This window comes from Macaca mulatta, chromosome 2 (assembly GCF_049350105.2).
Source record: "Macaca mulatta isolate MMU2019108-1 chromosome 2, T2T-MMU8v2.0, whole genome shotgun sequence".
Classification (NCBI taxonomy): domain Eukaryota; kingdom Metazoa; phylum Chordata; class Mammalia; order Primates; family Cercopithecidae; genus Macaca; species Macaca mulatta.
In genome coordinates, this window is record NC_133407.1 from 105,490,276 (window position 1) to 105,510,387 (window position 20,112).

The following is a 20,112-nucleotide window of genomic DNA, read 5'->3' on the forward strand; positions in this document are numbered from 1 at the left end:
TACCCCCAAAAAACAAAATATTCATTGTTCATTTCCAATGGAGGGATACCAGTGTTTACTGTAGTGTTCTTTAAACTATTCTGCATATTTTAAATATTTTTATAATTAAAAGTTGGGGGAAAAGTAATAAAGTCATGTTCTAAATATTATGTAATATATAGAGACTTGGACATCATTTAGAATATCTAAGTCTCTGTATATTTCATAAGAGGGACACTCTAGATTTGAATTAAAAGATGAGTATAAATGAATTTATTATGAGTAAAGTCACTTGATAGTATTTTTGAATCGGTGAAGTTAGCTTTTGTTTTCCTTTATGTACACTGTGGCCAGCACAATATCCTACTCATCTTATTGTCAATCTGATACTTGCTGAATGAATCATGCACAAGGTGGAGCTTCTTCCTCTCCCTTGCCTTCTTGGGGGTTCAGGAAAACCATTTGTGTCATTCACAACACTTTATAGATGTGCCCACTGTCATCTGAATTGAATTAGTCTGATCCGATAAAGCTTATTGATATTAAAGAAACATTTTTTGAGTGTGTTTATATTTAAAGCTTATGCAGTACTTCAGTATAGAATTTTGAACTCCCTGCCTGAATTTCTACATTTTTTTTTTTTTCAAATAACACATCTTTAACATGGTAAAATACAGCTCTCATTTTCAAGTTCTAAAAAATAAACTAGAGGGCCGCACATGGTGGCTCATGCCTGTAATGCCAGCACTTTGGGAGGCTGAGGCATGCGGATCATGAGGTCAGGAGATTGAGACCATCCTGGCTAACACGGTGAAACCCCGTCTCTACTAAAAGTACAAAAAAAAAAAAATTAGCCAGGCATGGTGGCGGGCACCTGTAGTCCCAGCTACTCGGGAGGCTGAGGCAGAAGAATGGTGTGAACCTGGGAGGTGGAGCTTGCAGTGAGCCGAGATTGCGCCACTGCACTCCAGCCTGGGCGACAGAGTGAGACTCTGTCTCAAAAAAAAAAAAAAAAAAAAAAAAAAAAAATTAACTAGAGGATGCATATGTCCTTAGACTTTTAAATAAAATCTTTATTACTCTGGTTTTCTATTTAGAGGCACTTGTATATGATCTCATATTAGTCTTTATGGAGGTAGTAATTCAATTTAGCTGATATTTTTAGCCACCTGAGCAGAATTTTTGGCCCTAAGGATTCAAAGATGAATGAGATGTAGTTCCCGAACTTGTGCAAAAAATTGTTTTATGAAGACCTTGCCTCGGCTAAAATCTTCTCTCTTGGCTACCTGGGGGAGGCAGCTGGTCAGAGAGGTTGGAATAGGTGTCCTGGTGTAGCTGTTAGGAGCAGGAGACCTGCACATTGTAGCTGGGAGATGGCTGAAGCACAGAGATTACAGAATGAACTGTGATTCTCTGAGATGCTAGTACCCGGGGCTGCCTTTCACTGGGTTTGACAGAAGAACCTGCCATTCTCACAGTTACAGGCAAAATCAAACAGTACGGAGGGATTGATATCAAGGTATGCAATTAAACTGTGGCTTCTTTCTGCAGGCAGCTTTGCAGGCTATTAGGCTTTAGATTTTTTTCTTACCTTGTTCTGGTAATTAGAGAGATCTTTATAAATTTGGCTATGGAAACACAAATTTAGGGTAAGAGCAGGATTTTATGAAATGCCGATTGATAAAGAGAAAATGTAGGTTATTATCAAAGAAGGACTGGGATGAATTACGTTTAATGTGGTAATGGTCACTGCATGTTTTTTCCCCTTTTGCTAGAAATCAGAATGACCCCTTCCTTCCCCTGCTCAGCACTGTCAGGCAGTTGTCACAGTTAGATTGGTCTCCACATCTTAAGCCCGCCCACAGGAAGTCTCTCATCTGAGGGCGTTGGGCAATGCTTCGGCAGGACAACTCCTCCGCCAGTGCCCCACCTTTCGACAGGTGTGCCTGCTCAAGGCTTAGCTGGTGTTGCCCCATGCAGTTGCTGTGAGACTTCTAGGAAGCTACCATTCCTCATTGCTGCTGGAGGAGGAAAGGTGGAGAGAGTCTGGAGGCCGAGAGCTTGCAGAGATCCTGTACCTGCCTGCAGGGCTTTCCTCTGAATCTCCTGCGCCTGGCAGGGCATTCCCACTCCGCCAAGTGCTTCACCCCGCCCCGCCCCTCCCCTCCTCCAGGCTCATAGGAGCCACCCCCTTCCGGGTCCTGCCCGGGTGATGCTGGGCCAGGAGCTTTGTGTACACCCCTCCACTTCAGCTGAGCCAGGGCATGTCTGCAGCCCGGGCCAGGGTGCAGCGTGTGCCCTGGGGGCCCGGGCCTGCATGGCTCCTCTGGGTAGGGGGGTTGGAGGCACCCCCAAGGATGGTCTCTTAGGGTGATGTTTTGGCTTTGGGGTGACTTCAGCAATGTCCCTGAGAGACAAGGGCGGGGAAGAAGAATGTTTTGAATACGACTGCCAGGATGAAGAGAGGAAGCCCACCCACAGGCAGCATGACACTCAGGACCTCTTGGAAGAGGGTAAATTCTGTACTTGGCTCAGATTTGATCCTTTCCTTGTTAGTGTCTAAATAGGCTTCAGTGTTTTGCTGATTTCATAGCACTCTTTTTTTTTTTTTTAATTGAGGTATAAGTTAGAGATCTTATGCAAATGACTTAAAGGTGTCCTCGTAAGAGCCCCCGCCCCCTCACCCATAGAACAGCATTTCCAGCTCCTCAGGAAGTCCCTTGGTCCCTTTCTAGTTTACATCTACCTTCCCAGAAACAATTATTGTGACTTCTGTCACCTTAGATTTGTTTTGCCACTTCCCGATCTTTGTAATGGAATCAAACAGGGTGTATTCCTTTGTGTCTGGCTTCTGTTGCTTAACTAAGGTCTTTGAAATTCATCCTTGTTGTTGCAGATATCACTAATTGTGCGTGTTTTGTTTTTGTTTTTTGTTTTTAAAATTTGTGGCATTCCAGCACTCTGTTTTAAGAGATTCAGTTGTTATCTTGTGACTGTTTGGGTTTTGATAAATTAAGGGACAAGAGACCAGTCTTATTAAATGAAGCATGTTTTTGTTCTGGCAGTGTTTATTTTTTAAAACATTATTAATCACTTACCTGAAATAAGGATGTATTAAATCTTAGAAATATTTCAAAACGAATAGCCCAAGGCTGACATTGAAATCCAGGAGGCCCACTGCTGGCTGTCTTAAAGAGATGCTCCTTTGCAGGGAAAAGGGAGGATGTTAGGTAAAGATAAGCCCAGATGCTGGTGGGAGCTTTCTAGTTGGCCTTCCAGGGCTTTCAGCCACAGCCCAGAGAAAGGGGCTTTGGGGGCTGGTCAGGATGTGTAAACAGTGACTACGTGGATGTTCTTTAGGTCCCTTGAGTAAAAACATTCAGAATACGTTTCAAACTTCTGCTTTAGGATGGTCTATTTTCCTGTCTCGGGATAACTTTTCTCTTTCCTTTCCTTTTCTTTTTTTTTGAGACCAGGTCTCATTCTGTTGCCCAGGCTGCAGTGCAGCAGTGTGATCCTGGCTCACTGCAGCCTTGACCTTCAGGGCTCAAGAGATCCTCCCACTTTAGCCTCCCTAGTAGTGAGTAGCTGGGCCCACAGGCACACACCAACTTGCCCAGCTAATTTTTAAAATTTTTTTGGTAGAGACAGGATCTCACGAAGTTGCCCAGGCTGGAACTTCTGTTTTCAACATTATTTATAATCGACCATATACTGAAAATATTTTTCTTTTGAAGTTACTGTTCTAAAAATATGGTTAACACTTCCCCTCCAGGACATCTGCAAATATTTTATTGCAGGAAGGGAAGAAACTGGGAGAAGCCAGGAGAGGGTGAGGGACTCAATGCTGAGGCCTGCATTCTGGCTGGTGCCCTTCTGGCCTTGTCTTGAAGGAGATGGGGGAGGGGAGAGGGAGTGACAGGATTGAGGATTTGTTAGGTCCCTGGAAGGGATCAGGAGAAAGGTGTCCATCTGCCCTTGTAGAACTAGGGCTCCCCCAGATTTAGCTGGATTAGCTTCCTGCCCCTTTAATCTCTGCTGCTTCAAGTGCAGCCAGGGCCCTCATCACCTGGGAGCTTGCTACAAATGCAGAATCTTAGGCCCCAGCCCAGACCCACTGAGTCAGCATCTGCCTTGTAACAAGATATCCAGGTGATGGGCATGCATGTTAAAGTATGAGATGAGCTGCTGCCTTAAAGCCTAGCAAGATTTTTTAAAAAACCAGTCATTGAACTGTATGATTCTAGATTAAAGGCTATAAAATATTCTGGAGAAGTATCATATATCCTAGTCAAGAGAGGAAAAAAATTTGTGTTGTGCCCATTTCATGTATATAATATATATAAATATGTGATGATAAATATACAATATATATAAAAAAGATTATAAATATATATTATATATAAATATATGAAGAGCGACAGAGACTGTCTCTCTCTTTCTCTCTCTCCATATATTTTGTCAACTAAGTGAAATAACAGGCACTGGAACTTAGAGAAATCACAGCTTATTCTGAGCCAGGCTTGAGGACTTGAGCCCAGGAACACAGGCTCAATATAGACCGAGACTGTGTCCTGAAGTAGACGGCTTGAGGCACAGTAGATATGCGTTTTCTAATAGGGGGAGACACGTTTTCTAATAGGGGGAGATGTGTGACACAGAAGGTGGGGGAAAAGGATAGTGAAGCAACAGTTCCTTTCCTGTAATTCTGTTTGGTGCACAGCGATGCTGTACATAAGTAAGGTAAATATACAGTTGAGCAGTAGGGAGAAAGTTTAGGTATCTTAAGGGTCTAGTGGAGGGTGACTGATTTCGTCAATCCTGTCTTTTGTTCTACATCTGATAAACAAGTTTCTGACCAGTTCCTGTCAGCAAAATATTTGACAAACTCCATTTACCCAGGCAAGAGGTCAGCTTTAGTTTATAGACCTAGGTCTTATTACCCTCGTGCTCATCTGCAGCCATCAGGGGCCACTGTTAAATTTTTCGTTAGAAATTTTCTTTTCCTGAAAATTTATGTAGATGCATGTATTAAATTTTTAAAAACCAAGAGCTAGATGATAATGATAGTGAATGTGCACTTCCTAAGTACTTGGCACCACTTTAAGTACTTTATGTGGATTAATGCATTGAACTTTTAAAACATTTGAGGTCAAATACTGTTATTATTTTATAGGTTTAGGAGGAAATGTAAACAACTTGTGTAAAGTCAACAGTGAGTTAAGTGGTCCCAGCCTATTTAGAATGACTGTGGAACTCTCTGCTCTTAACTATGATGCTAGCAGTTCTCAAAGTGGAGTCCCTGACCAGCAGCATCAGGATCACCTAGGAACTTGTTAGAAATGCACCTTCTTGGAGGCCAGTTGTGGTGGCTCACGCCTGTAATCCCAGTACTTTGGGATGCTGAGGTGGGTGGCTCACGAGGTCAGGAGTTCAAGACCAGCTTGGCCAAGATGGTAAAACCCTGTCTCTACTAAAGATACAAAAATTAGCCAGGCGTGATGGCAGTGCCTGTAATCCCAGCTACTGTGAAAGCTGAGGCAGGGAATTGCTTGAACCCGGGAGGCAGAGGTTTCAGTGAGCCGAGATCGCGCCACTGCATTCCAGTCTGGGTGATAGAGCAAGACTCCATCTCAAAAAAGAAAAAAAAAGAAATGCACCTTCTTGGGTCCTACTCCAGACCTACTGAATCAGAAACTGGGGTGGGACCAAGCAAGCTGGGTTTCAACATGCCCTCTGGGTGATTCCAATGTACATTGTCCTGTGCTAATCCACATCTCATAGATAACAGTATATCTGCCTTATAATTGGATTCAAGGGAAGAGATTTTGCCTTGTATTTGTCATCTTATGATAGATAATTACTGTATATTCTCTCCTTCTCTTGTTTGTTTCTATCCAGTTTTCCTTCATACTCCAAGAAGTCATTTTTAGCAGTCCTGTAGGTGAGGTGTTAACAGTATTTTTAGAACAGTAACCTCAAAAGAAAAACACTGTTGCCAGCATGCTTCCTTTACTTTGTAAAATGAAACAAACTCACTTTCAAGGTTTGCTCCTGACATGAAAGAAGCAAGGCTGTGGTGCAGATCAGAAGGATAGCAACTTAGAAAGTTTGGTGTCATGGCCAGTTTTGCTGGAAACGTGTATCTTAGAGCAAGCTGGGCAGGACCCCATTTTTCTCTGTCATGGTCACACCACCCTTGTCTTGAGTTCACAGGAAGCCAGCCCCACATGTGGAGCAGAAATACTCTGTGAGTAGTGAAAATATGTGTGTGGATTTGGATCTGTGTTACGTGGATTTCGAGATGTTTCTACATTGTGAAAAAGAGGTGCTTTTGGTTGAAATCTGTAAGATACAATTAGTATTTCAGTTGCTCTGATAGTTACAGATACAGGATACATTTGTTGTTCTCTCCAGGTCACCTTGTGGGATACTAGGCACTTTTTCATGTCACTCATTTAATCTTTAAAACAGACTTTCAGGGAAACATTCTCATTCTGCAAGCAAAGCACCCGAGGCTCAGATAGTTTGCACTTGTGCAGAGTCTCCCAGCTGGAAGCACAGAGCTGGGTCTTCGCCCTGCCTTGTGGGTTTCTGTGTTTCACCATGCACAGGCTCTAAGCTGACAGAGTTCTAGGCCCTTCCCTTGTATTATCTCATTTAATCCTCTTATCCCATGAGGTGGGTGCTCCTGGGAGACCAGGCAGCAGGAGAGGGCTTGGCGTTCACTGTCTTCCCAGGGAGAGGAAATATCCAGGTCCTGTGTCTTCAGGCTACTGAAAACTTGCACAATGAGAAAGCAAAATTGATGTCAGTTGCTTAGTGGCATATTTAGAGGAAGGCTCTGCCTGCTTTTCGCAATCCCTCTCCTCGCTATGAGACTGAGAGGGCTGAACTGCATGAATGAAATAGTGAGTCCCGCCCTGTCTCAGTGCCTGGGCAGCTGCATGAGGAAAACACTGGTGTAAAGGGAAGTTTCATGGTCACTTCCTTGTGGCCTGTTACCTGGCAAATTCCCAGTGCTCTTTTTCTTTTTCTTTCTTTTTTTTTTTGAGACGGAGTCTTGCTCTGTCACCCAGGCTGGAGTGCAGTGGCCGGATCTCAGCTCACTGCAAGCTCCTCCTCTCGGGTTCACGCCATTCTCCTGCCTCAGCCTCCCGAGTAGCTGGGACTACAGGCACCCGCCACTTCGCCCGGCTAGTTTTTTGTATTTTTTAGTAGAGACGGGGTTTCACCATGTTAGCCAGGATGGTCTCGATCTCCTGACCTCATGATCCGCCCGTCTGGGCCTCCCAAAGTGCTGGGATTACAGGCTTGAGCCACCGCGCCAGGCCCTCTTTTTCTTTTTCTTAAATGAAATGCATCAAGGAGCCGGACTTACTAATTTCTTCTCATCGGGGTACTTCCAAATCTATTACCCATTTGCAAAGTGAATCACTAAATTTCTGGCAAATGGTATTCAGGATTGCTCAGAAGGCATGATTTGGATAGAGATGCACAATGATCTGGAGTTTGCTGGGTGTTCTCATGACCAGGTTTAGGTTCCCCTAGAACACGGGCTGCAGGAGAGAGAATGCATCCCTCTTTCCTTAGGGATGGCTGCTAAGAGTATGTGAGTGGGCAGAGTCAGTCTCCTGCACAAAGGGCAGTTTTCAGGTGTTGAACACTAACCAGACGTGATCATCTGGAAAAACAGGGGTGAAAAAAATGCCAGTCAGTGGTGGGAACCCAGAGCCTCCCATGTCTATGTCCAGTGGCTGCACCTGCTGGCCTTTCAAATTCTCCATCTGGTTCCCAGGCGAAGCTGGAGATTCAGCACAGATAGAGCACATTTCTCCAGCTTGGGAGAGCATTCCTGGGCTGCAGAGAAAAGACTGGGCACCGTGGGGAATAACTGGATCCAGGAGTGCTGTGTCCCGCAGGTGGTTGTGATGTGTCAGGCTTTTGTGGGCTGTGGGGTTGGGAATGTCAGCCCCAGAGAAGGGGCCGGAGTCCTGGGCCTTTGTTAATGTAGTGTCACCAGCAGCACTTGAGGGTGCTGTGCACAACTTTCCCGATGTGTCAGCGTTGAACGAGGAACTGACCTGGCGCATTAGTACCTACTGCAGCACTGTTACAAAGGTCTCTTGGTTCATGGTTTTCATTGTCCTTGTCTCCACTTGGAGTTTGGTTCTCAGTATCCATGGCTGCCCCACGGAGGCCTCCTTTGGGGTCACTCTGGGTGGCTCTCCTAATAGAGGGGTACCAGCCCTCACTCTTGGCGCCTCTTCGGCCTTGGCATCCACTCTGGCGACACTTGAGGAGCCCTTCAGCCCGCCACTGCATTGCGGGAGCCCCTCTCTGGGCTGGCAGAGGCCGGAGCCGGCTCCCTCTGCTTGCGGGGAGGTGTGGAGGGAGAGGCGCGGGCAGGAACGGGGTGGGGGTGCTCACAGACCAGCGCGAGTTCTGGTGGGTGCAGGCGCCGGCTTGGCGGGCCCCACACTTGGAGTGGCCGGCTGGCGCTGCCGGCCCAGGGCAGTGAGGGGCTTAGCACCCGTGCCCGCAGCTGTGGAGGTTGTGCTGGGTCCCCCTAGCACTGCCGGCCGGCCGGCATGCACCACACTCGAATTCTCGCAGGGCCTCAGCTGCCTCCCCACGGGGGAGGGCTTGGGACCTGCAGCCCGCCATGTCCGAGCCCCGCGACTCACGGTGGGCCTCTGCGAGGCCCGAGCCTCCTGGATGAGCGCCGCCCTGCGCCACGGCACCTGGCCCCATTGACCGCCCAAGGGCTGAGGAGTGTGGGTGCACTGCGGGGGACTGGCGGGCAGCTCCGCTTGCAGCCCCTGTGCGGGATACAGTAGGTGAAGCCAGCTGGGCTCCTAGGTCTAGTAGGGACTTGGAGAACCTTTATGTCTAGATAAGGGATTGTAAATACATCAATCAGCACTCTGTGTCTAGCTCAGGGTTTGTAAATACACCAGTCAGTACTCTGTATCTAGCTAACCTAGTGGGGACTTGGAGAACTTTTCTGTCTAGCACTCTGTGTCTAGCTAAAGGGATTGTAAAGGCACCAATCAGCACTTTGTCAAAATGGACCAATCAGCAGGATGTGGGTGGGGTCAGATAAGGGAATAAAAGCAGGCTGCCTGAGCCAGCCAGTGGCAACCCCCTGCGGTCCCCTTCCACACTGTGGAAGCTTTGTTCTTTTCGCTCTTTGCAATAAATCTTGCTGCTGCTGACTCTTTGGGTCCACACTGCCTTTATGAGCTGTAACACTCACCGGGAAGGTCTGCAGCTTCACTCTTGAGGCCAGCGAGACTACGAACCCACCGGGAGAAATGAACAACTCCAGACACGCCACCTTAAGAGCTGTACACTCACCTCGAAGGTCTGCAGCTTCACTCCTGAAGCCCGCGAGACCACGAACCCACCAGAAGGAAGAAGCTCCAGACACATCTGAACATCTGAAGGAACAAACTCCGGACACACCGTCTTTAAGAACTGTTACAGTCTCCGCGAGGGTCCGTGGCTTCATTCTTGAAGTCAGTGAGACCAAGAACCCACCAATTCCGGACACACCAGCATCACCCTAAGGCTGACCATGAACAAAGAGCCTACTCACGATCTCTGTATTTTGGGGTTCTTTTGCAGCTCTGCCCACTTCTGGGGCCTGTCCCGTGTCCCTCTGCCATCCTCAGCTTTCTTTTATCATCTGAGCTGCCTAGCAGCATCTCTCACCTGACACTTCCTGCTTGCTCCTCTGTGTTATGCCAGTTTATGCACGTGCCCTACCTTCTCAACTAGGTCAGGAATTCTTTGAGAGTAGGATTCATTTATTTACTCAACAGATATTGAGAGCTCCAACTTGGGGGTTAGACAGATCAGGCCCTTCCATAATAGCTCTGTGATCTTGGGCAGTTTCTTTATGTCTAAAATGGGACAATTGTAATACTTTACTCATAGGATGGATGTAAACGTTAAAGGAGGTTACATACAGACAACTCTTAACAGAGTGCCAGGCTCATGGTGAGGGTGCCAGAGCAAGCCATTTGGTTATTGCCTCATTAAATATCTCATTGATAAATGGCCACTGTAGATCAACACTGGCTGTTCCAGTCTGCGGCAGGGTGGATGATTACAGCATCTAGCAAACCTGCTCCAAGTCCATGGTTGTGTCTTTCTCGACCTTGGACAAGCCACTGGCCTTTCTGCCTGGTTAAATGAGGCTCATATGTATGTTGTGGGCTGCTTCTGAGTTTTAAGTGAAATAATACTTGTAAAATGTCTAGGAAAGCAGTTGGCACATTGTAGATACTCAGTAGTTGTATACTCATTTCATTTATTCTTCTCTGCTTCTTAAATAACTTGTATTGGTGTCCTGCTCTTAGCCTACAAGGCGAGGGAAAGTGAGCCAGTAGAATTGTCACACTTCAACTTCAGTTAATACTGATACTGATAAGCAATAAAAGGAAGCCAGAGCTGTGCTGTTTTGGTCTCTGTCCTTGGCAAGTGACACCATGCTCTTGCCTCCCAGTGCAGAGACCAGGCACTACACAGACATGCGTAATGGCTGTACAGACCATTGTTCGTACAGCTCTGGGTTGGTCTCTGCCCCCACTACTGTCCTGGCCACAAAGCTCCCTGCAAAAACGAAGTGACTCAAAGAGACAAGGAGATGGGGAGTTGCTAAGACAGATGCATTAAAAGGATGGCATCAATTAAGTGGCTGTGGTCCTAGGCCAAAAGCAAATGAGCAAACTGCTACTGCTTCTCCCAAGTAAGAGGTGCTGGCTTACCACACCCCCTCAGGCCTGTCTGGTGTTCAGATGACTTGTGGCCGGGACAGACCCACCAGGACTCATGCTCATCTTGAGGGCATGCGCTGTGCACCAGGGCTTTGTTTGCACCCCTCTCTGGGGTGTCGGTTAGAAATGAGCTGTTCTTTGCAAGTAGAACAGCGTTTGGTTCTGTTTTGTTTTTTTTTCTTTGAGTATCAACTGTGTGTCTGGCCCAAAATGAGAAAGACTCAGCTGCCTTCGTGTGACCTAAACAGCCCAGGTGGGAAGGGACATTTGTAAGCATTTGTTGGGTTTGTTCTGCCTGCCCTGCTGTAACCATTTTTGACATGAGGACACTGAGATAAGAATAAAAAGCAATGGTTCTTTTTTTTATTGTAACTGCTGAAAAATGAGCATTGTTTTTCATTACCAAGTACTGTGGGCCCTTACCCTGTTCCAGTGGCCACTTCAAAGTCTTCATCAAAATAGCTACATTTTGTTTTGTTTTTAAAAGCAAGTAATGGGCCGGGTGCGGTGGCTCACGCCTGTAATCCCAGCACTTTGGGAGGCCGAGGCGGGCAGATCAAGAGGTCAGGAGATCGAGACCATCCTGGCTAACGAGGTGAAACCCCGTCTCTACTAAAAATACAAAAAATTAGCCAGGCATGGTGATGAGCACCTCTGGTTCCAGCTACTCGGGAGGCTGAGGCAGGAGAATGGCATGAACCCGGGAGGCAGAGCTTGCAGTGAGCTGAGATTGTGCCACTGCACTCCAGCCTGAGCAACAGAGCGAGACTCTGTCTCAAAAAAAAAAAAAAAAAAAACCCAGAAAGCAAAACCAAGTAATGTGTGTCTTAGGGCTTAGTAGTTAATTCACTAGGACTATTTGGTCAAGTCTAAATTATTTTGAAGATAAGTATTGAGGGTCAACAGGAGGCAAGTGAGGGACTTGGCCAAGCCTTCAAGGAGGTGGCTATAACTTGGGAGAGGATAGAAGAGGTTTGTGCCTAGGAAAAGGGTTCAAAGTCAAATTCTTCTCAGTTATGGCTGTATCATGAAATTATTTCTGCAATCTGACTAAATTTTATTTAATAACAATTTTCTAATTTTAAAGTAGTCTAGTCTAAGTGGGGCAGATTAGTACCTTTATGTGCTGTTTATCAGTGCTAGTTTCTTAGTGGGTGATTTGCTATTTCTAAACAATTTTGTTATCTGACAACATCCATTGTGACCCAAGGAAGTCCAAGTCAAGGGTTGAGACAATACAATAATGTTTTTACATGGTCATGTAACAGGGAAGGGGCTGAAATATGGCATGGTTCGGGGATGCTTGCTTGAGTGTTATTTATTTGATAACTTAAATATCACCCATTTTAACCAGACAATTCAAAGATTTTCATTAAATTCACTGAGTTGTGCAACCATCACCATAATTCAGTTTTAGAACTTTGCATTCCCCCAGCAAAGATCCTTTGTGCCTGTTTACAGTTAGCTCCCATTTCCCACTTGCAATCCTAGGCAACCACTAATCTGCTTTCTTTTTTTTTTTTTTTTGAGACAGAGTCTTCACTCTGTTACCCAGGCTGGAGTGCAGTGGCACAATCTCAGCTCACTGCAACCTCCACCTCCACCTCCAGGGCTCAGGTGATCCTCCCACCTCAGCCTCCCGAGTAGCTAGGACTATAGGCATGCCACCACGTCTGGCTAATGTTTTTGTTTTTTTGTAGAGATGGTGTTTTGCTATATTGTCCGGGCTGGTCTCAAACTCCTGGGCTCAAATGATCTACTTTTTTCTATTACTGTTATTTTTTTGAGATGGAGTCTCACTCTGTCATCTAGGCTGGAGTGCAGTGGCAAGATCTCAGCTCACTGCAACCTCTGCCTCCCAGGTTCAAGTGATTCTCCTGCATCAGCCTCCTGAGTAGCTGCAATTACAGTCACGTGCCACCATGCCTGTCTAATTTTTGTATTTTTAGTAGAGACGAGGTTTCACCATGTTGGCCAGGCTGATCTCGAACTCCTGACCTCAGGTGATCTACCCACTTTGGCCTCCCAAAGTGCTGGGATTACAGGCATGAGCCACGGTGCCCGGCAAAGTGATCTACTTTTTATCTCTGTAATTTGCCTTTTCCTATACATTATATGAATGGAATCATACAATATGTGGTGGTATTTTTTTCTGAGCATAAAGATTTTGGGGTTCATGCTATAGCATGTACGAACTTCATTCCTTTTTATGGCTCAATAATATTCCATTGTATGGACATACCTGTTGTGTTACTCATTCACCAGTTGATGGATATATAATGACGCTATAATGAATGATGCTGTATGAATGACGTCATTTTTTTTGGCTATAATGAATGACGCTGCTATGAATGCTTATATTCATATATTTATGTGTGCATGTATGGTTCCATTTATCTTGAGTAGATACTTCGGAGACTTTAAAAAGTCTTCGTGACCTTAGGCAATTCACCTGACTTCTCAGCCTCAGTTTCCCTGTCATATAAGATCTGGGGATATGGCTACTAGGGAGGCTGAGGCAGGAGAATCACTTGAACCTGGGAGGCGGAGGTTGCAGTGAGCCGAGATTGCGCCATTGCACTCCAGCCTGGGCAACAGGAGTAAAACTCCATCTCAAAAAGAAAAAAAAAAAAAAAAAGTGGGGATAAAAGTATAAGTTACTCAGCACTGTATCTGGCAGAGATAAGAGGGCATCGCTGCTGTAAGCTGAGTCACAACAGCCATTTGAAGATGTTCCTCTCATCAGAAGTGCTTTGCCAAATCAGCCTGGTCTAGGTGTCTGGGCAAACTGTAAAAACTACAGATTTTACAAAAGTGGGCAGAAGAACTGACACTTGGATAGAGTGTCAGCTACAGGGAGGCACCTTCTTTTTGAAAAGCTTGTGGGAAGAGCAGGAAATTCCTAGATGGAGAAGTGAGAGAAAGACAGTCCTTACAAGAAGGAAATGGCAGGCACACAAGTGCCAGGCCAGACATCTGAGAGTGGCATCACTGGGTGTAGAGGAGCTATGGTGAAGAGTGAGCTTGGGTGGCAGGGGAGGAGGCGGGAGGGTTGAGCTGGGCCAGGTAGGGATGGTTCCTGTATGTCCTGTGTGTTGAGGCTGCTGCTTGTAAGAGCTGGGGAAGATTATTAAGCAGAGCAGGGACTAATTAAGTTCAAAAGCTACAAACTTTTAACAAACCTTTAAAGGACATCTATTTTGTAATGCCTGGAAACGTGGATGACTGGTGACTCATTAAGAATTTTATGGAAAGCTTTTTTGCTCCCAGGTTCTGGGACCCCAGGTTGGCTCCCAGGTTCTGAAGCTCCATCCCCTGCCCCTGTGAACAGTACAGACAGTAAATGCTTATTAAGTTTACTTCCTGGGGCATCAGGGGCCAGATGTAGTGTTGCTTTTTCATCCTGACAACTGCTGCTGCTATCAAAAGCGAGAGGTAATCAACTGGTTTGTGGACCATTCTTTTCTTTGACACTTAAGTGCCAGCTCTGTTTCAACTGGGTATATGAGAATTGCTAGGGGTATGTGTCTACTTTGAATGTTTATTCAGTCCCTTTGCAGGTTTTGTAATGAAAATTGTAGAAAATTGACTTTTAAAAACACTGATGCTTAAGTATCGAAGATAGGAGGAAAAATTATTGAGGGGAGGATGGAGCTCAGTTTCTTAATAAAACTTTGGGAAACACTGTTTTAATTAAAGAAATGACCTGTAAGTAAGGCAGAAGGCAGACAGCCCAAAATGCAAATATATCAGGCAGTCTTGAATATCTTTTCTACTTGTGACTACTTGGTCTTTGAGTTATAAGTGTCTTCTTGAGGGTTTGGGAGGTTTTTCTTTTTATAGACATACACACGCATACACACATATGTACATGTGTGTGTAAAATATTTATTCACGCCAGAGATATGTAGAGCTGACATCAGAGGGAGGAATGTTACCAGAATTAGGTTCTGGGGTTTTGCTATATTGTATAATATAGCAATATAGCTATATATTGCTATATATAGCCATACGTGTGTGTGTGTGTGTGTGTGTATATATATATATATTTTTTTATTCTAAAATCATTATGAGAGCCTTTTCCTCCAAAATACATGAATGAGAAGTGAGGATTTCTAACTATATTTTCTTAAAGAAGACTGATAAGACCAAAATGTCAAGAAAGCTTTTATCAAGCCTGTTAATTTGACACACAACATAGAGACACGGGGTCCCTTGGGGAGGGCAGGTTGCTGTGATGGAACTGTAGCGATTCTCCCCACCCACCCCTCGGCTTAGGCCTCTGGGTTCTGCCTTGTGCCTGGGTCTCAGATCTTACCTGCTGCAGCCCCACCACTCCCTGAGCTCGGCTCCTCCAGACTTCTCCCGGCTCATTCGGAAGCCGTGGACAGTGTCAAGATAGAAACGTCAGTGCCACACCACCTTTGTTTTCTTCCCATGGAGTTTTCCTTGGGATCTTTAATTCCGGTCACTCCTGAGCTTCCCACTGGGCAGATCTCCTTGGCAGCAGGCAGGGACTTGTTTCCTTTCTCTTCTGGGCCTGCACACTCTATGTTTGGGGTTTCTCTTCTGGGCCTGCACACTGTATGTTCGGGATTTCTCTTCTGGGCCTGCACACTGTATGTTTGGGGTTTCTCTTCTGGGCCTGCACACTGTATGTTTGGGGTTTTTGGCTGGCATCTCCTGGATGCTGGAAGATGGGTGCCAACATTTATTCTTAAAATCGTTTTGAGCATGGTTTAATTTAGCGTAAAAGCTGCTTTACTGGTTTTCAGACTAAGGCACTCCATGGAGCTCACCCCACCTCCATCCCCTCTCTCCGTCCCCATTAGCTGTGACAGCCCAATCATGTGTCTCCCTCCCTCTGATCAGCCAGCCCAGGGCTCCTTGTTTGAAGTTGGCTTCATAATTCCTTACTTTACTTGCCATCCCAAGAAGAAGGACTTGATTCTCCTCTTATCTCAAAGTGGATTCTCCCAAACCAAAATCTCCCTCCTTCATCTCCTAGGAGGGTGTTTCTGTCAGGCGGGCCTCCTGCCAGTGTGGGTTGTGGGCAGCCCTCTGCCTGGCACATTATTACACAGTGACATCAACTACTGTCCCAGTGCCAGTGGTTTCTCGGGGATGCCCCATCTTGCCTCTGACTTTCCATCTCGTGCCCATCTCCAAAGGGGACATCACTCATGTCCTTGTTGTCCCAGTGAGAAGCCCTGATCCAGTGCTTTTTGATTTACCTCTCACTCAGTTTTATCTCTTAAATCTCAGGGAAAGAGCCCACTTCTTCCCATCTACAATATTCTTGCATTAATCCAACAGCCTTGATGCTGGTCGATCTAAATTGCCTTGCACCCCCTCCCCCATTGCTGCACACTGGAGCCAAAATGCTTCTGAAATATAAACCTCATTGCATAACCCCCCTTCAAAAACTCTCTAGTGGCTTTCCATTTAATTCCACACTCCTTAAAGGGACTTGTCTGGCTTTGAACCCCCTGAGCCCCATCCCCCAGGCTGCCCTGTTTTCTATGTGCCCCAGGAAGGCAGGTGTCCTGCCTTGTTCAGTGCAGAGCTTGGTGCGTGGTAATGGTGGTTTGGCGTTAGTCAGAGGTGAGGCATGTGTATTTTACTATGATGAGTAGGCAGCAAGTTACATTTAACTTCTTTTTCTAGGAGATGGACCATAATTTTCTTATATTAAAGTGCTGTAGAGACCGAGCACGGTGGCTCATGCCTGTAATCCCAGCACTTTGGGAGGCCGAGGCAGGTGGATCACCTGAGGTCAGGAGTTTGAGACCAGCCTGGCCAACCTGGTGAAACCCTGTCTCTACTAAAAATACAAAAATTAGCTGGGCATAGTGGCAGGCACCTGTAATCCCAGCTACTCAGGAAGCTGAAGTGGGAGAATCGCTTGAACCAGTGAGGTGGAGGTTGCAGTGAGCCAAGACTGCACCATTGTACTCCAGCCTGGGTGACAGAGCGAGACTCTGTCTCAAAAAAAAGAAAAAAAAAAGTTATTGTAGAGGTTTATGGTGGCTCTTTTATTTTACTTTTCTTCCTTTTTTGAAACATCTTTTGGGTGGAAGTGGATTTATTTGGTAGTACTCCTTGGGTCAGAAATGGGACTTCTCTTTGAAATACATTCTTACAGAGAGAGAAACTTGACCACGGTTGATTGTAGATTTAGTGCCTAGGAAGTTGGTATTTGAAAAGCATAACCTGTGGTTATGCTGTCTGAAGGCATGGTTTATTATTTTTTCACTTTCATTGGTCTCACTCCTGCTTCCTTATTTCTTGGAACAGGAAATCCTAAAACATAGAAGTTAATTGGTGGCTGCTCTGAGCCCCTTGGCCTGGATAGAGTCTCCTGTGAACACCTAAGCCTGTGAACCCAAGGTCAGAGCTCTTTCTTTCCCCTAGGCCCAAATGCTGCTCGCTCTGTTTACACACTTCCTACACATCGATGGTCTGTGCCTTGTTCTCGCGTCCTTTATGGTCTTTGTTTTAGTCCAGGAGCCATACTGGCCTCGGTGCAGTCCCTGCAATGCAGTCTCATTCTCTGTGACCTCAGTTGGGTCCTTAACATCCAGATTCTTAAATGTCTCAGAGCCTCAGTTTTCTTATCTGTGGAATGGTCATCACAACAGTGCCTACAGGGTTGTTGTAAAGATTAATTGAGAAAGCATGTTAAATCCCTTGACATAATAGGGGAACCATCAGTGTTAACTGCTGCCTCTACCGATTGTCTTTTATTTTGACATTTGCCACCTGCTAGTTGTGTGACATTGGGTGAGTTATTCAGCCTCTCTGGGCCTTAGTTTTCTGTTGTAAAATGGTGTTAATGTAAGTGCTTACCCCTCAGAGTATTGCTCTGAAGATTACATAGAATAATCCATATAGAAGGCTATGAATGGTGCCTGGTCATAGTCACTGTGCTTAGTAAACGTCAGCTCACTGCAGCCTCCACCTCCCGGGTCCAAGCAATTCTCCTCCCTCAGCCTCCCGAGTTCGGATTATAGGTGTCTACCACCACGGCTGGCTAATTTTTGTGTTTTTAGTAGAGACAGGCGTGTCTTTTTATTGGGTTCAATTTTTAAAATATTTTAAAGCTTTATAAAAGGGCAGCACAAGGGGTCCTTGTAAGTGGTAGATACATGCACCAATACAGGTAATAAAATTACACAGAGCTTAATACACACATGTGCACACAAATAAGTGCAAGTAAAATGGGAACTCTGAGGAAAAGTTATGGATTGTATCCGTGCTAATATCCTGGGTGGGATATTATGATCTTGCAAAATGTTACCATCGGGGGAACTGGATAAAGGGTATACAGGATCCCTCTATATTATTTCTTCTTCTTCTTTTTTTTTTTTTTTTTTTTTGAGATGGAGTTTTGCTCTTCTGCCCAGGCTGGAGTGCAGTGGCACGACTTCTGCCTCCCGGGTTCAAACTGTTCTCCTACCTCAGTGTCCCGAGTAGCTGGGACTACAGGTGTGTGCCACCATGCCTGACTAATTTTTGTGTATATATATATATATATATATATATATATATATATATATTTTTTTTTTTTTTTTTTTTTTTTGAGACGGAGTCTCGCTCTGCTGCCCAGGCTGGAGTGCAATGGCCGGATCTCAGCTCACTGCAAGCTCCGCCTCCCAGGTTCACGCCATTCTCCTGCCTCAGCCTCCCAAGTAGCTGGGACTACAGGCACCCGCCACCACGCCCGGCTAGTTTTTTGTATTTTTTAGTAGAGACGGGGTTTCACCGTGTTAGCCAGGATGGTCTCTATCTCCTGACCTCGTGATCTGCCCGTCTTGGCCTCCCAAAGTGCTGGGATTACAGGCTTGAGCCACCGCACCCGGCCAGATATATATTTTTTTTAGTGGAGACAGGGTTTCGCCATGTTGGCCAGGCTGGTCTCGAACTCCTAACTTCAAGTGATCCATCTGCCTTGGCCTCCCAAAGTGCTGGGATAATAAGGCGTTAGCCACCGCTCCCGGCTCCCTCTGTATTATTTCTTCTGTCTGCTTGTGGTTATCTACACATGACTGACTATATGAGTAATTACAGTTATCTTAATTCAAAAACTTAGCCTTAAAAATTTGAATGTTATCTCTAAATATAGTGTTAGAGAAATAGCAGCTCTGAATCTTTTTTTTTTTTTTTTTTTTTTTTGAGACGGAGTCTTGCTCTATCACCCAGGCTGGAGTGCAGTGGCCGGATCTCAGCTCACTGCAAGCTCCTCCTCTCGGGTTCACGCCATTCTCCTGCCTCAGCCTCCCGAGTAGCTGGGACTACAGGCACCCGCCACTTCGCCCTGCTAGTTTTTTGTATTTTTTAGTAGAGACGGGGTTTCGCCGTGTTAGCCAGGATGGTCTCGATCTCCTGACCTCGTGATCCGCCCGTCTCGGCCTCCCAAAGTGCTGGGATTACAGGCTTGAGCCACTGCGCCCGGCCTGCAGCTCTGAATCTTATTGTACAGAGAATAGAACCAGGTTAGTTAAAATGTAGCCCAGCTTTCTCTTTCCAGGAAAGCGGTGGACTCAGATTTTTGAGGAGAGTGGGCGCCGGTGAGCGGGTGTAAGCAGGCCCTCAAGTGACAACAGAAATTTAAACACAGAGGCCACTTAGTTTCTGTGATCTGCTACCTGGTGTATAAAGGGTGCTGCAGATGCTTTGGCATGCTGGCTGGGGGGCCCCAGGGTTTTTATCTGCACGCTTGCAGACCATCATAGCTGTGCGTGAAGAAAATTAACTCGGGTTGGTAGCATAGCAGTCTTCACTTAAGAGCTTGTGTGACCTCGAGCTGATGGACTATCTAGAGCAATTTGAGCTGGACTTCATCTACATCAAATTAGATCCAGGTTTAAAACTACCCTTATAAATCTCCCTTGCTTCTGTCTCCCTGGCAGCTCTGTCTGAGGCAGCATATCCCTGCCCCACCGCTTGGACAGGAGGGATCTCATGAAAGTGTTGGGTGGAGGGGTCTTGTCTGCTGGCTCTGATGGCACTGTCTTGGTAGGGTTTCAGATTTAGAACCAGATTTCAGGTCTCCTCCCTAAGCTAGAAAATCATTCCAACAGATCCGATTTCTCTGAGCTAATTTACTAGGATGATCTCTACTTGCATTTAATAAAATATTCAGAGACCTATTGAATTTCAGTTGTAATGCTACTGAGTTTGACTTAGTAATACGCTTCAATTCCCAAATGCGTCGCATGGGCTGTTACTGAATGTGGGTCACTAGGAAAGCTTTGACTCCTAACAGAATTATTCACTGAAGTCTTAGTTATAAAGCATTACTAAGAAGTTATTTATTTAGTCCCAAAGTGACAGGTTTCAAAAAATT

At 45.6% G+C, this 20,112-nt stretch overlaps 1 protein-coding gene across 33 annotated transcripts in view; it reads left to right on the forward strand.

The window, feature by feature from the left end:
- TRAK1 (trafficking kinesin protein 1) overlaps positions 1 to 20,112 on the forward strand; it is a 137,997-nt gene that overhangs the window by 67,768 nt on the left and 50,117 nt on the right. For 4 of the 33 annotated variants that reach the window (XM_077992227.1, XM_077992228.1, XM_077992230.1 and 1 more), the window contains exon 1: positions 2,153 to 2,492. The exons of 24 other annotated variants lie outside the window; for them this stretch is intronic. In XM_077992227.1, the coding sequence (XP_077848353.1) occupies positions 2,381 to 2,492 (112 nt within the window). In that variant the 5' untranslated portion in view covers positions 2,153 to 2,380. Of the gene's footprint in view, positions 1 to 2,150; positions 2,493 to 17,059; positions 17,154 to 20,112 lie in introns of those variants that run through there. 5 more of the 33 variants (XM_077992232.1, XM_077992235.1, XM_077992233.1 and 2 more) reach the window with 2 other exon arrangements.